The sequence below is a fragment of the Spea bombifrons genome, chromosome 3 (genome assembly GCF_027358695.1).
Source record: "Spea bombifrons isolate aSpeBom1 chromosome 3, aSpeBom1.2.pri, whole genome shotgun sequence".
NCBI lineage: Eukaryota > Metazoa > Chordata > Amphibia > Anura > Pelobatidae > Spea > Spea bombifrons.
The window spans coordinates 25,206,305-25,223,586 of NC_071089.1; the positions used below are offsets into that span (position 1 = coordinate 25,206,305).

The window sequence follows — 17,282 nt, forward strand, 5'->3', positions numbered from 1 at the left end:
CTACTAGTAAAAGCAAACAAAACAATGTATCCAACAAAACACAAATATACATTTACAAATATAAAAAAAACATTATTTTTATTAATTCCTCAGTAGAAGTACATTCCACATAAATGACCCTTCAATTCATTGTCTTTCTCAACCAAAATTTGGGTTTTACTTATGTCAGCTTCGCTTTACGATTGAAGTGTCGTTGAAAATGTAAAGTACATGTAGGGTCAATGCATGTGGTAACCCAGAATAGCCTTTTTTTTGTTGTAAAGCCACCTTAAGTTGGAAAACGTATTTTATAATAGCTGGCCAAGATTCTCAGCTACATTTAAGCTAAACGTACTTTCTGATTGCCTTAAATTACTGTATACATCCTCATGAAGACGAAGGATGAATCCAATCATGTTTAGGTATAAAGTAGCTGATGTAGAGATTTCCCCTCCGACTGCCAGGAGTACAATTGCCGCATCCTTAACAATTTCTCATTCCAATAGAGGTTTAAGGCAATTGCAGCCAGATAAATTGTACTAGTAATGGATTTGAAAAAGGATGCAGTGCTAGAATATAACTTAACACAAAGCAGGGACAATACAAGAAAAAAATATTCTCACAAATTATCCTTTCAGACGGAGAAAAATAATTCTACAAATACACTTTTAGTTCCTATAATTGAGCTAAGTTATCGGACTTCCCTTTTATTAGCAGGCATATCTTCATTCTTGTAATCGTAACTTTATAAATGTCTGAGCTGCATTAAAGGTATCGTTATTCCTAAGTCTCATATATTAATATGTATTCCTATGACCATGGGAATACATATTAATATCAATAACACTAATATATATATATATATCTATATATATCTATATATATCTATATATATATATATATATATATATATATATATCTCTATATATATATATATATATATATTCTTCAAATGAAGCTCTTCAGCAAACAATATGGAAATGCTGTATATGCTGTTCAACTAAACGTTCTCTAAATCTGGGAGGTGGGGGACAACCAAGTGCCACCAATATCATATTTTTTTTACCACTGTTTCCATGTTTCACATAAGATGTAGCCAATAATATAAAGCATTTGTACCCAAGTACCCACTTCAAAATGTAGCTATCGCCGGTGTAAGCTGAGGCCATTTTTACTGTTCTTAAATCTCGGTATGTCTCAAATACTCGAGGTAAGATGTCACAAGTCTGGCACGTTGTGTAGGCAGCACTTTATTATTTTTACAGTGACGGATGACCTTTAATTGAGACAAACAACTTGTGGATCTCAAAGACATATAATCCACAGAAAGAAATAAAGTAAGAAAGGCGATAAAAAAAAACTTTCAGGGAAAACAAAATTTGCTGATGCGTATGGGGAGTTATGTTAGTATTTAATCCGATGGCATTCTTGTACCATTACGCATCATTAAGGGGGTAGGAGAGCAGTTTGAACATACAGAGACAGGCATTATTTTCTGGAGTAGCTCTACAAACCAAAAGGGATTTGGAACATTTAATGGAAAAATAAATATAGAATATGACAGTTTATATGAGCAATTCCAATTCCAATGCTCTAGTTGGGATATGAAACCTTAATCAATCCTTGGTCTTGTCTTAGATTCATGGTAGCTGTATGCCTATCCAATGCATTCTTCTTCTGTATTAACATTTACCAATGTTGCTTGGAGGCTCTACCACCCTCTGTAAAGTAAAACTTCAGTAAGCACCTAAACCTTTATTTTTAGGTCATGCCTTCTTGTTCTAACATTTCTCCTCCTTTGATATCATCTTTGATGCCCACCTGTGCATGGCTTCTTTATCTAATGAACAACATGTAAAAAAAGAGTTTATGGCCAATAACATGCCAGCAGGACCAATCACAGTTTCCAAAGACGGCGTTCCCATATTTTATAACCAGAATCTTCTGAAACGGGGATGGAAATGAAGAGGCGCATACAACATTTTATGTTATGCCACCAAAAATTAAGGATTAGACAAGTGATTAGACAAGGGGTCCCACTATTGTCACTTTGCCCACTCTTGCCTAAAAGCAACCCTGCTCATACACGTGACTGTAAGTGATGCAATCGGAACCACATAAACCAAACATTAACCAAATAGCTCACAAAAAGTGAAGTCACCAGACGTGTCACATTGAAAGATGATGTATAATCCTCATAATCCATAATTATAAAATGAAAATGAATGCTAGCTAAATGCCGCAGTCCTAGCCCAGACTGTAACAAAAGGATTTGACTCAGTTATGTATCTGTATTGCTGACAATCAATTATCTTCACATCAGCTTCCCATATGCAATGCAAACCCATTATGCTTCGGCCATACGGTATTGTCCTCCAAAGCCGAACTGATACAACGTTGTTGGTCGTTTGCCAAATCGTTTCAGCTGCAACTGCTTGATAACGAGTTTCTTCAGTCAACAGTTTCCTTATCTAACAGACAGACTGTAAAAAAGTCAACTGCCTCTGTTCCATGCAGCTGTTGGGTTGACTTCATAATGAGCTCGAGATTATGTTAATTATGATAACCCAAGCTGCACTTAAATTTCAATCAGCTAAGCAGGTTAAGGTGGCACGGTGACAGAGAGTACTGTCACGAAACAGACATGTCGGACAGCCTGGCATAATTTGGTATTATTTAAATAAGCATAAAAAGACTGCCTGTTACACTATTTGACGCACACACTTGGGAGCATACAAACAACAAAAAATGAAATAACATATAAAGGTCGAAACTGCATGAAGCCCTACGGGAAATACCTCTAAATACACATCACATTTGATTTTTAATAGCAGCTAATGTAAGCAAATGTTAATTGGTTTTCTTGCTTTAAATGTAAATGCAAGTGGTATTTAGTAACAGCTCCTGTGATGTATGAGTTTCATTTGATATTGGAATAATACAGGGTTATGGGAGTGGATACATGGACAACATGGTCCCCACACATGCTAGAAGACATTCAGATGGTTTGCAGAGTTGACAAAAGGCCATATTTGGTCTTTTTTTAGTCCCCGAGTAATATCCAAATTTTCTAGTACTGATAGTAGACAGATAGAACGTGATGGCAGATAAGAACCATTCGGCCCATCTAGTCTGCCTGTTTTCACAGATGGTAAAGACTCAGCCTTAATCAGCCCTTAGTCTCATCTTAAAATTCCCTCACTTGTATAATTAAATGTCCATTTCCTTATCAAACAGGCACTATGCGATGAGAGGGAAGTCACAGTTCCTCAGGTAACTGAGGTGGCAATACAGCATGACCTCAAGTCAAATAGTGGTCAAATAGTTGGAAATAGGAGACCATATAATTTACACTTTTTACTGAACAGTTACACAATGAGTCGGGCTGATGTGAGTTATCATCTTCAATTAATATCCACAGTCAGCAGAATCAGTTTGTGGGGTAAAGTTGGACCCCAGAAAGTTACATTTAAATAACAATGAAAGTTTTCCTGGACTGCCTAACACTGAAAATTTTTGCTGGCAACCTGGGGTCCATTTAGCTTGTCTTGAGATGAGTTTCTATTGAAATCAAAGTTTTACTGAGTATTGCTGGGGTAGTGAGTAGATCTTTTTGTGTCATAATTATTTATTTCACGGTAAAGATTGATCATTGTTGTTTAATTTTATAGTTACTAATATGGTAACCATCAACAATGTTAACTAGCCCTCTGAGGCTAGTGGCTACTAGATTAGTTTAGTATAATAAGTAGACTTGTGCATTCGTCTTCGGGCGAACATGGAAACGAAGAGTGCGTTTTCGTGTTCGTTCCGAAGACACGCCGAAGAGAAGACGGCGGCGGTAAAACGTAGGCGAAGACGAAGACACGCACCACGAAGATCTTCGTGATTGTCTTCGTCTTCGTCTACCATTCCCCCCCCCTCTTCTAACTTACCTTGTCTTCGCGGCATCGCGGCAGTTCCCGGCATCGCGACAGTTCCCGGCATCGCGGCAGTTCCCGGAAGTTCGCCGTCACGGGTTACAGGGCAGTGCGAATGAGCCTATTGGTCGCCTACAGGGACCTCCTCTGGCATCAACCAATTGGTTGATGCCAGAGGAAGACCCTGCAGGTGACCAATAGGCTCACTCGCACGGTCTTTGTAACCCCTGACAGCGAACCTATGGATTTCCACTCCCGTTAACCCCTTCGATGCTGCGTTATCTAACACAGCATCGAAGGGGTTAACGGGAGCGGAAATCCATAGGTTAAAGGGCCGTGCAAGCGACCAATAGACTCACTTGCACGGCCCCTTAACCCTTTAAAAAACAAAGTTAACCCCTAACTAATTGAACAGGGAGGGAGACCAGTGGGATCTGCCGGGTAAGTTGCAGCACCAGGAGCCTAAAAGTCTGTACGAGCGACCAACAGAGTCGCTCGTACAGACTTTTAAAATCCCAATGCTGCAACTTACCCGGCAGATCCCACTGGTCTCCCTGTTCTATCAGTTAATAAATGATAGAACAGGGAGACCAGCGGGATCTGCCGGACAATTACAGCACCAGGAGTTTAACAGTCTGTACGAGCGACCCTATTGGTCGCCAGCAGGGGGCTCGTCTGCCATCAACCAATGGCAGATGAGCCCCCTGCTGATGACCAACAGAGTTGCTCATACGGACATTTAAACTCCTGGCGCCAGAGCGGCTTTAACCCCGTTTTAACCCCTTAACCGGGGAAAACCCGAGCACGAAGAATGTCCGAGAATATTCGCCCGAAGAGAAGACAGGACCAGGCGAATATTCGCGGAATACGAAGTTTTTTTTTTTGCCGAAGACAAGCACGAAGACGAACACGAAGAGCCCCCTGGTGCCCAAGTCTAATAATAAGTCACTAGTGAACCTCATTTGCACAGCACCATAACAGGACGGCATTTTCTAAAAAGTCACAGCTGGACACTGTCAAACAACATATATGACTGGCCATATTGGATGGCTTCCAGATTGTAAGATCCTGCACAGGGGCCCCCTTTACCTAATTTATCAGCTTGCCTTAGTCTGCCAGGTCTCGTTTTTGAATGTATGCACTGGAAGAAGTGCTGCATGAATTGTTGGCACTATATAATTCATATACAATATTGATATATTTAAAGATTAAAAGCACTTACCACAATTAGGGCAATAACCGACAGCGTATAGTATAAGGCATCCCTTAAAAGACACCAGGATGACAAAACAACCACCTGTTGAGAAAAGCAAGAAAAATAACTTTCAGTAATGTGTTCAGAAACATCAGAATACCTTTGATATGATATATATTATTATTATTTTGTATTTTATTTAGATTTTTGACATCTCTGGGATCCTTATTATTTTTACATTTTATTACAAAATTTCATGTGTTTCTCAACTATTTTTAAATGTTTAATATTTGCTAATTTTTTTGTGCTTTTTATATTTTATATTTAAAAGACTCCATTGCCCTGCCTTGCTGATCACGGTACCAGGTACCAGGGCTTTCACACCATAAAGCGTGCTTTATGCAATGTGAACCACTCTGGTTATTACACTCTATGTTCAAGAATATTATATGTCATAAACTCTGTAATAGGGCAAAACTAAAAGAGGTCAGCATGTTATAGGGTTGTTGGCGCTTTTAATAAGGCTACTTTATAGAAAGTTCTACCTGACCTGCTAATAATAGTTTTCTAACGTAGAAATGTTTCATTGGGGTTTTAAATTTAAAAAAATACTTGTAATCCAGCAAAATTGTCGTGGACAAACATAAAAAATGTGTGATGGCAAGTACTGATTTAATTGATAAAATAATTTATTGCACCTCACATTTCAAATGAGTATGAGCACCCTGCAGCCCTCCACTTAATTTGTAATCACAGTGGGTAAATGTTCCTTCTGAAAAGTGTAGGAGGTAAGACATTTGGTTTCTTACTGTTTTTTCTTTTATTCCAAATGTTATTATGAAAAATATAATGATTTATATTTAACAGTATAATGCAGATGTTTTACAAAAAAGGTCGTTTTTTTTGGACACAAATTGCTGGTAGGTTGGTTTTCAAGCAGAAATAGTTCATATAGGGCATGAAACAGAAGAGTTCCTGGGTTCTATGTATGGTAAGTTTCTATGGTAAGTTTTAATGAACAAAGACAATAAACCAAATCAATAAAAGTCAGGACAGTAGTATGGATCTCTACCTAAACTGCTCCAGAACCAATATTTAAATCACTAACTTTAAAGAGTTCCACCAGAAGAAGAGCCCTTACGTAACGTTATTTTTTTATACATTGGCCCAATAAAAAGTCTAACCTTCAACCAAAGACACCATTTTCTCCTGGGCTAATGCGGCGATATCTGTTTAGCTTAAACCATAAAGTTGGTCTATTGTTTGCTCACAAATACGAGCTCAGTGGCATCTTGTAGCAAACGTTTACAACTACATTCATTTCATAGCCCGGTAGTCACCTCTCTCAAGCAGCCAAAGCTGCCTGAATCAATCCAATTCAATAAAAGTTGAAGAATAATTTAACAAGAAGGAATAATCATGGAAAGGGAAGTAAGCTAAGATGGCCCCTAAGTATACATATAAAGTGAGTTTTATATACAGTCTTGTCATATATTTCATTAATCAACTACACATTATATATATGTAAACAAGTACACATTACCGGTATATATATGAATAGTAGCACATAGGAAAGTAGAAAAATCAAATTCCGAGTAGAACAAAACAGTAACATAGTAATAATAGAACATTTCAATCTTCCCTTTTCTTCCCACACTGTAATGTATTGAATAATCCAGTCACAAGAAGTGGATAATATAATATTAGAATACGCTTTTACAATCATAGTCTGTTCTCATTATACAGCACAGAAATCTCCTCGCTTCCTTCAAAATGTAACCCTACATAGATATCTATGTGTTGCCACCATGCTACTGTTCCTCTATTTAATATATCAAATAAGACATCTTAATTCCTAAAGGAGTTTTAGTATGTTAAGGAAAAGGTTCTATTTATAGCTGGTATTCTGCAAATTGCTGGCCCGGTAACTACTACAAGTGTTGAGACGTCAACTCTATAGTCAGGGGACAGGACTAGTTAGTCATCTGGGATTCATTATAAGTGATCTTATAAACCCCAAGACGCAAGGTCATAAATATATCTAGGAATCGGACAGAACTGTGGCAACTGGTATCGCCCGCGGTTACACATGACAAGTGACATAAAGCAAAGAGGCCAACACCCTTACACTAAACCCTGTATAAGCCTGCATAACATTTCAGAAAACCAACTACTAGATAGGGGTTCATGATAACTGATCATATGTTAACTTTGTCAGAATTAGGGGTAGAAAGCATGGGTATGGTAATCAATTAAAGGAAGGTACCATCATTATAAAGCTGAATTATAAGGTGTGGGACGAGAATTTTGAAGAATTGAAGATTATTATGGCAATGTTTAAATGGTTTTGTAACAAAGTAACCAAGTTGGTGTAGATCGCTCTTTTGGCAGATTGTGCTTCCTGTGGAGCCACTGCTCAATGGACCGGTTACATGGGAGATCTCCGATGTTCCCAACAGATCCATTTACTGTGATTGGACCGAATTGGAAAAGCTTCCATAGCAAGTTGTTCCCAACCGCGTGTCATTAACAGTGACACGAAATCATATCCTGCCTCTTAGCAGTATGGATTTGGAGGCCAAGGGGATAGTGGCTAGTGATAAATAAATCACTGATAAAATACATATATCACTGATAATTATGAAACATATTAGTACATATTGTGCGATACGAGGATTTTCTTTTAGCCTCTGTCTACCTACAGTATATAAACATACAGTCATAGACATATGCGTATATTTATTTGCCTCATAACACTTCTGGGGTTTTTTTAACAGTTCTTGGTGGGGGCAAAGTTAAAATAAATAGCAGTTCATAATAAAAGCTAAAGGGAAGAGTAATCAAGGAGAAATGACATAAGTACTTAGGGGGAGCATTAAAGGCAGACTGATATCAAGTGCCCTTTAATCGGACTCGTTTGCTAGGTCATTATTTGCATTTTGCCAGAAAGGGCTTAAAGCAATTAAGTTACATTGCAGAGATCTTAAGCTGCTTGATAGTCTACTGAAATAAGGTCATTTAGTAGAAAATCAAGCGATGACACTGCACTTGCATTTAAAGAGAGGATGCCGTTTTAAGAACAGCGATAACTGAGTGTCTACCATTTCCCCAAAACATGAGTGGGACAAAACGTAGTAGTCAATGTAGCAGGGATTAAGTTCACCTGTTAATTCTAATTCACACACTGATTTTCCCAAGGCTTATATCAATGCCGCTGAATCAGAAAAGCCAGTGTAGACAGCGGTGGTTTGAATATTCTGATTATAGATTCATTTGAACATATTACATATCTTCTGTTTTGGTTTTTGATGGACCAAAAATATTAAGTTAAAAATGTATATATGTTTAAAAAGTATAAAAATTATAAAGATTGAATGCATGGACGCCATGCTGGTTCATCCATGTTGTACCGAGGCTGCCGGTACAAAATATAAGAGTAAAAAATAGTAAATGTATTTATTGACTTATTTGGGTCACGACAAGATAGAGTGGATAGGAACAACAAAGGTTTTAACCTTACTGTGACTTTTAGCAAAAGCATGCAACATGATCTTGTCCCACAAGTTTAGAAAAAAAAACACATGAGTTTGCACAAAAAAAATGCATAACATTGCTGAAAATATTAATCTAAAACAGGCCCAGTAATATGAGAAACGTATTTTTCATACCAAAGATATAATGTATGTACACATCAAAACTTTCCAGACCAACGTTCTCCACTGCCAGTTATGCGATGAGTACATGAAGTATTGTCATTAATAGGTTGAATTCTCTGAATAATAGTAAAAAAAAGGATTTTGGGATGGCAGCACAAATTGTACACTTTTTAAAAGTGCACGTGGTTTCCAGCTGTGAATTGATCCAGGCTTCATTATCCGCCTTTAGATCTCACACTATGCTTTTGAGGAACAAAGATACCTTAGATGTTTCTTCAGAAAAAAAAATCCAGTTTCTCCTAGAAACCAGTGGCTTTCAATTTCTAGCTTTTAAAAGCGAGCAGAAACTCAGCTGAACCTTTTTTTTTCTTTCTTACATTAAGAGCAGAATCATACTACCAGGTCAAATAAAATGACACGATTCCAAACTGATCATAATTTAAGAGAAAATATGAATGCATTAAAATGTGGGATGAATAATAGTAGTTACGCTATTGCTATGTTATTATTTTATATGTCGCATACTTTAACAGCAAGAAGCTTAGCAGAGAATTTTCACCTGGCTATATAAAAGTGTGAATCGTTTAATTATACCAATAAATAATCTTTAAGTAATACATTCATAAAAAGTAAACAATTATAATAAAATGTAAACCATTAAAATGAATATAACAATAACAAAAGATGAGAATAAAAATGGTATTAATTATTTGTGATAGGGAATATTTATTTTGAAATATGTATTTTAAAAGGATATCCTCGTCTTCATGACATTTCTAGTGTAATGTTATCTTGTGATGGCAGGTGATATTTCTTAAGTAAATCTGCTCCTAGATTGGGAATATAACATCAGAAACTGTCCTTTGCTGTTTATTTTGCATAATTTAATAACTAATTTAAAGGAATCACGGAAGAGGTGGTCTTTTGCCCGCATAAATATTAGTCTTGTGTGTTGTTAACAGATTTTAAGCAGTGCCCGATTTTCTCCAAGCAGCAATTTGTCCATTAGTTTTCTCCTCAGACACAACTGGTTTTGAGTGCTGTGCCCAGTACTGGTTTGATCACAGTGGATAATGCTTCAGGTACAAAAAGACACGGTTCCCCAGCCACATTTATAATGTTATTTTTCTCTTGTAAAGGTCCTTGGAAACCCACCATAAAGGTGAACTATCCAGCTGTCTAACACTGTAACAATGTTGTTTCAAAGAGATAACAGAAAAAGTAATTTCATTTCATGCACATTTTTATTAATCTCTCATTTCCCATTTTCACGGCTCTGTAAAACTGTTATGAAAAGATTTCACAAGAATGACACATAAGGTCATTCCTTCCAACAATCTAAGTGTCAATATTGTGACATCTGTTTTGGGGTGTGTGGCAAGAGGTGGGGAGTGGCAGGACTAGCACCAGAAGTGGGCAGCCACCAGTCTACCTTACCTGAAGAGCCACCTGACGGCACTTAGCTGCACACAGTTACGAGGTGGCCACATGGAAACTGAGAACGAGGTCTTACCTGTAACAGCACATACCTCCATTTATTTTATAGCTCCCTAGGCCAGTCACAGTAGCTCAGAGACTGCCCAAACTGTCCCAAAGAATAAGAAGGTATGAATAAAATGATCTATATATAGTGACCAGCCATAATATTATGACCACTGACAGGTGAAGTGAATAACACTGATAATCTTGTTATCATGGCACCTGTCAATTTGTGGGATATATTAGACAGCAAGTGGTCAAAGGAAGGATAAGCAGTGAACTGGTGACAGATGGGTGACCAAGGTTCATTGAGGGATGTGGGGGCGAAGGTTGGCCTGTGTGGTCAAATCCAACAAATGAGCTACTGTAGCTAAAATTGCTGAAAAAGTTAATGCTGGTTCTGACAGAAAGGTGCGTCGCATACCTGGAGAACAAATGGTACAAGGATGTATCCATGGAGGCCCCACCTTGTAGCTTACAGGATACCACAGCACACCTTCAGAGGTATAGTGGAGTCCATGCCTCAATGGGTCAGGGCTGTTTTGGTGGCAAAAGGGGGACCTACATAATATTATGTAGCCCACAATCAAAGCAGCCGCCCCGCTGCGAAGTTCAAAGCAGCCGACGTGCGGCTGTAAGACCACCTCTGCCGGCTGCTTTAATTTCATTAGGCGGCCGCTGGGGCGGTCTTACAGCCGCACGACGGCTGCCTTGAACTTCGTGGCCGGGCGGCTGCTTTGAACACGTGACATTCGAGGGGGCGGGCTCACAGAAGGTGTTCCTCATGGCAAGGAGAGGGTCATCACATCGGAGAAGAGCAGGAAAAAAGAAAACAAAATGTAAGTATTACCAAAAAAATAGTTAGGGGTTATAGGAAAGCAGAACCCATATTCAAGGGGGTGGGGGGTGGCTGGTGTGTGTGTTTGGGTGTCGGGGTGGCAGAGCCTGTCCTGGTGTGTGTGTTTGGGGCTCTGTGTGGCAAAGCCTGTCCTGGGGTGTATTTGGTTGTCTGTTTCCTAGCACTTTACTTACTGCAGGAACAAATAGAACTATTTAATTTTTAATTATCCAGAGATAAAACGCCCTCCTGAATTGGTAGTCACTTCAGAGGACAAAGCTTTCTTGGCCCAGAAATCAGTGAGAGCAAAAGTAATGGTTTTGTGTTATTTACTGTATTTCATTTTGCATATTTTATTAAACAAAGGATTAGTGGCACTAAAGTGTGGCTTCAGGCGTCCTATGTATGATTACTTTTTTAGTGCACTGATGTACTCCCAATCCCATCACATAAGATTTGATCTTGTATTATCTGTCGAGCACTGATGCCATCTTTATCCCGTACACATCGATGCCGATGAGTTAGTATTCTGTCTATTTTATTTATTTCCATAAAATGGTCACCAAGATCCTCAGCACCAGGCCCATGATGCTCTTAATCCGGCCCTGCCTCCAGTGTGCGTCAGCCAGCCAAGGCCAAGGCTATAAGAAGATTGCCAAGACTCTGAAACTGAGCTGCAGCATGGTGGGCAAGACCATACAGCAGTTTCACAGGACAGGTTCCACTCAGAATAGGCCTCACCATGGTCGATAAAGGAAGTTTAGTGCACGTGCTCAGCGTCATATCCAAAGGTTGTCTTTGGGAAATAGATGTATGAATGCTGCCAGCATTGCTGCAAAGGTGGAAGGGGTGGGGGACAGCCTGTCAGTGCTCAGACCATATGCCGCACACTGCATCAAGTTGGTCTGCATGGCTGTCGTCCCAGAACGAAGCCTCTTCTAAAGATGATGCACAAGAAAGCCCACTAACAGTTTGCTGAAGATAAGCAGAATAAGGACATTGATTACTGGAACCATGTCCTGTGGTCCCATGAGACCAAGATAAACTTATTTGGTTCAGATGGTGTCAAGCGTGTGTGGCAGCAACCAGGTGAGGAGTACAAAGACAAGTGTGTCTTGCCTACAGTCAAGCATGGTGGTAGGTGTGTCATGGTCTGGACCTGCATGAGTGCTGCCGGCAATGGGGAGCTACAGTTCATTGAGGGAACCATGAATGCCAACATGTACTGTGATATACTGAAGCAGAGAATGATCCCCTCCCTTCGGAGACTGGGCAGGGCAGTATTCAAACATTTTAACAACCCCAAACCCACCTCCAAGACGACCACTGCCTTGCTAAAGAAGCTAAGGGTAAAGGTGATGGACTGGCCAAGCATATCTCCAGACCTAAACCCTATTGAGCATCTGCGTAGCATCCTCAAACGGAAGGCGGGGAAGCGCAAGGTCTCTAACATCCACCTGTGAAGCTCTGGTGAACTCCATGCCCAAGAGGGTTAAGGCAGTGCTGGAAAATAATGGTAGCCACACAAAATATTGACACTTTGGGCCTAATTTGGACATTTCCACTTAGGGGTGTACTCACTTTTGTTGCCAAGGTTTTAGACATTAATGGCTGTGTGTTGAGTTATATTTGAGGGGACAGCAGATTTACACTGTTATACAGGCTGTACACTCACTACTTTACATTGTAGCAGAGTGTAATTTCTTCAGTGTTGTCGCATATAAAGATATAATAAAATATTTACAAAAATGTGAGGGTTTACTGAGTGAGATCCAGTGAGATACTGTATATATAGATATATATATATACATATACATCTCACATACATCAGCCATCAAAGGCTTCCTTTACTCTTACAGGAGAAATGCTATTTATTTTTGTTCCCACTTAAAGCCTATTTTGATTACAGCGTCGCCTTGTACATAATACTTCAAGAACATGATAAAATTGCTTATGTAAAATCCAGGAGACAAACTACAAAGATGTAATAAAATGCAATCTAAATGAAACAAGCTTTTTCATTACAAATCAACTATGTGCCATAAAGAATTACAGCTCTTTCCGAATGTATGTCATATTTCAGTCTGTTAAGCTGTTCGACTGCTGACCTGACTATGCTTGTTTAAGACTCAAGATGTTGTGGAAGTAATTACAGACCAAAATATGGCATACTATTTTCAATGTCCTACTTAGAATACATGTCCATTTACCAAATGCATCTTAAAAGAATAGTAAACTGCAATTTACGTTTAATAATTGCTTCTGTAGCATTTACATGATAGGAAAAGCACTGAGTGCAATGTGGGTGTACTTGTGAACATCATCTCCTAGTGACGGTGGAAGAGCGCTTGCGAGTGTGGATGCGCAGGCACCATTTAATCGTGATAAACAGACCGCTCCCATCAGGTCTTACAGAGTTTGGAACACAAACAGGAAGTTGACACTAATGCTCAAGATGTTTTCTATCATATAATTTATTTATATTTGTACAAAACTGGCATACGGGCTAGTCTGATGAAACAGTCCAAGTATATAGTACAGCTTGGCATAACTGAATTTAATCTTATATTATAATCATTGGCTGGCAACCATACCTGGGGACTCTATGGCTCCGGCTACCCCGTGGGATGTGAGTAGGCAGTCTTGCTGACATCAGTCTTGCTGACGTCGTGGACATTCCAGCTGATGTCAGTGGGTGGTCCTGCCAAATTCCAAGGACACACAGTTTCTTAACTGGGAAATGGGCGGGAAGTGGGGAGACAGAGTTTTCTGTTGGAGACAGTCTCCAGGTGAAATTTAGAGAGTTCCCAGATGTGCTGGCCTTTATACCAGGTGCTAGGTCTGATCATATAGCCTTACAAATATGGCAAATACTAATGGAAAATTTACAAATAATCATCACCTATTCACTAAAGTAAGACTTGATGTGAAGATTGTGGTTTCAACTCCCTAACTTCACTATTCATTATGAAGGGCCGACATTGGGTAGTTTCTCCAGCGAGAGAGTCTGAGCTGGGCTGCATAATGTATAATTAAATGGGTGAGGGGGCTTTGATGAAACCTTACTAGTTTAACTATGCAATATACAAGAATCTTCCTACAGTAGAAACTGAAAGAGCTTGGGCCTTCAATGAGCTGAAACCACAACCTCCTATGAACTCTTCCTTTAGTGCAGCACCTCAATCTAAATATTGTTTCTCTAATAATATTTCTAATAATTTAAAAGACAACTTTTAAGAGGAATATGCTTTTTAACTCTGCTTAACACTTGCATTAAAGGCACCCTAGCTTTAAAATACAAGCAGTGTCTTTCCGTTGTCTTCCCAAACAAAATATAAACACTGGTTTCCAGTGGAATAAATAAACAGGTTAAACCAGTAAAAATAAATGAAAAAAAACTCCACACAAATGTAATCACCGGAGAGTGACTGTACTAGTCTGAATTACTTTCTGTCAGTGAAATTAAAGCTTAAAAGATTAAAGCTCATGCAAGATAGCCTTATGGAAGCACTAAAAAGCAAAAAATAAGCCTTAATCTCTCCAATAAACAATTCTATTGAGGTATTAAATTCATTTTTCATGGAATTCTAATGAATAATGTTGATTGTTACATAGGACCTATATATACTTGTTCTGAAGTTTAAACTGAAATGAAATATAGCTAAAACTGTATGTTTTTTTTTTAAGTTAAAATACACATGGTTAAAAAATGCAAGTATGTTTTAATAATTTTGTAACATTTTGGGTTATTCAGGTATTTCTTGACACAAGTTTAGGGTTAACTCAAGTGACATGATACGACTTAAGTCAAGACAAGGCAGTTGCAGCACATGCAAGTTGATTTACAAGGTTTGAAGTTGACCTTCTGCAAACAAACACAATGGTTTTGCTCATACCTCCAAATTTCAAAAGTCCAAAGTGTGACACTTTTGTTTTAGGAGGTGTCACCATCCTCACCGGCAGGTGCTCTGATACCCCCTTCTTGGCAGGTTTCTCCCCTCCGTCGCACTAAGCTGCAGTGTGGAGGAAGACCTCAGGACTGGGACTTCAGATCCTCCCTACAACGGCCTGCGTTTTGCAGCTCTCGGCTTCACCGTATCATGCGGTATCATTGCTCTCCTAAGAGGCACCATGACCCAATTTTGGAAGGAGCATGCCCAAAGGCAAGTGCCACCCTTGCTTAGTACTGTGTCCCTACACCAGTGTAACTTAGTATTCTGCACTGTCTGAACCTGTTTTTTCCTGAGCTGTGACCCTAGCTCCCGATTACCTGTTCCTGTTACCTGTCTCCATTACCTGTTTACCCACCTGTGTCCTGTACTTCATTTGCACTACTATGACCTTGGCCTGTTTACTCAACTTTCACTTCTGGCTTGCCCCTTTGCTGTTTGATCTCTGTTGCTGACCTCTTGACCTGACTTGGCCATGCTTTCTGGGATGCCTTGGTACTCCTGTGACCTGGTTCTTTTGGCCCTCAGCCTGTTAGACAACTCTCTTGAATTATTCCTCTGGCTCCGACGCTGCGTTCTGCCTGCAGCCTTTGCACATTTAAGCTGTCTCCAAACTAGGTGTACCCAGTGACTGGATTCCTGTAATCTGAATCCTGCTCTTGCTTGCCGTACTGGCCTATCTATCTAGGTCACTATCGGTGTGTGACCACAGTTTGTGGTCACTTCCACATAGGGTTCCTATCCCTGAGCTTCAGACCAAGTAATGTCCTGATTAGGTGTGATTAGAAATCACAGAAATGGGTCAAGCATTTAGCAATATTTTCGTCGTGACATAATGATTGCTGTTTTTAACGTTTTAACGTTTCTAAGAACAATTATGTATTTTATGTACACAGTTTACTATAGAAACATTTCCCGTTGCTTATATACAATTATTGTCAATTTTAGGGTTGTAGGACTCTGTGACACAATCATTCCCCGCAAACATTCTGAGCACCTACAAACAACGGGTGTTAGGGGCAGAAACAGAGGGTTTTGAGTTAAAAAGGACAGTCCCTCCTAAGGCCAGGGGTTGAATTTCTGGGAAGGCTACCTGTTGATTATCTGTTACTTATAAGGGGACGCACACAGTAGCACAGAATAACCCAGTTAAATGACTCAGTCATTTAATGGATCAGTCAACTCTTGACTGACTGCCAACACGCACCTTGATGCAGCCAGATCTGCCCTTCCCAATTCCCATAAAAGAAGAATTGTACAGCCTCTGAACAATCACACCTGCCAAGTCATAGCTTGGGTTACAGCTGTGATTGGTTGAAATATTTATCATCTGATGTGTTATAATTAACCACCATACACATGAGTTTGTCATATTTTTAAGCAACTCAATTGTTTAGAGTATTATTGTCTACTGTACAACTCAACAGATTATGTAGGTGATTTTATATAAGAAGAGTAACATGAAGTTGATGATTAATAATAATAATAAAGAATGCTTATTTCACAGCTGTACTTAATAACAGTGGACATTTGTTTACTTTCAAATATTAGCAGATGAGGTATGGAAAACTATACCATAAAAATAATAAAACAGAAATTGCTACGTCTCATCTCTGCACGTGAAAATGGAAATGAAAGAACATTAAAGGGAGACAAAAAGAAAAAAGAAGCAGATTGGTACTTATGTGTATTATAGCAAAGACACGAAAGACAGCTTGCCAATTTGTGCTTACTTACAGTATATTCCACATTCAAACAACATGCAAGTTTAAAGTCCCCTAAAAGTTCTCAGTGCCTGACCTCACACATTCTCTTTTGGCTGAATCGGCAGAAATTCCCAAAGATGGAACACAAATCACGTGGAAACCCTTCCCAGAAGATAGCCACAAGGGGTGGGGGGTAACTCCATATTAATGCCCATGGTTTTGGAATGGGATGCCCAATAAGTTCATATAGCTGTGTCCAGAACTCTTACTGTCCTTGACAGCCCAACTACTGAGTACTTTAATGTGCAGTCTTCATCAACAAAAAAAAGTAAAGCACTCACTTGTGAAACTGTAGCTCTGCAGCTGCAGATGCCCTCCTCCTCAATGGCAGGAAAGCACTCCCATTGAAGTAAAATGGGAGAGCTTTCCGTGCATAGGTGTCTAAAAAGACTGCCATCTCCAGCATTCGCCAACCAAGTTCTGGAGCTTACTGTCAGTAACTATACCAAGGTAACAAGGGAAGAATAGCACACTAAGAGTATTTAAATGGAATACAAAT

At 39.2% G+C, this 17,282-nt stretch overlaps 1 protein-coding gene across 1 annotated transcript in view; it reads right to left on the reverse strand.

Moving 5' to 3' along the window:
- Nucleotides 1-17,282, reverse strand: part of SLC24A3 (solute carrier family 24 member 3) — a 140,217-nt gene that overhangs the window by 17,808 nt on the left and 105,127 nt on the right. Inside the window, exon 7 of the mRNA XM_053458817.1 lies at nucleotides 5,122-5,196. Within this exon, the coding sequence (XP_053314792.1) occupies nucleotides 5,122-5,196 (75 nt within the window). The remainder of the gene's footprint in view (nucleotides 1-5,121; nucleotides 5,197-17,282) is intronic.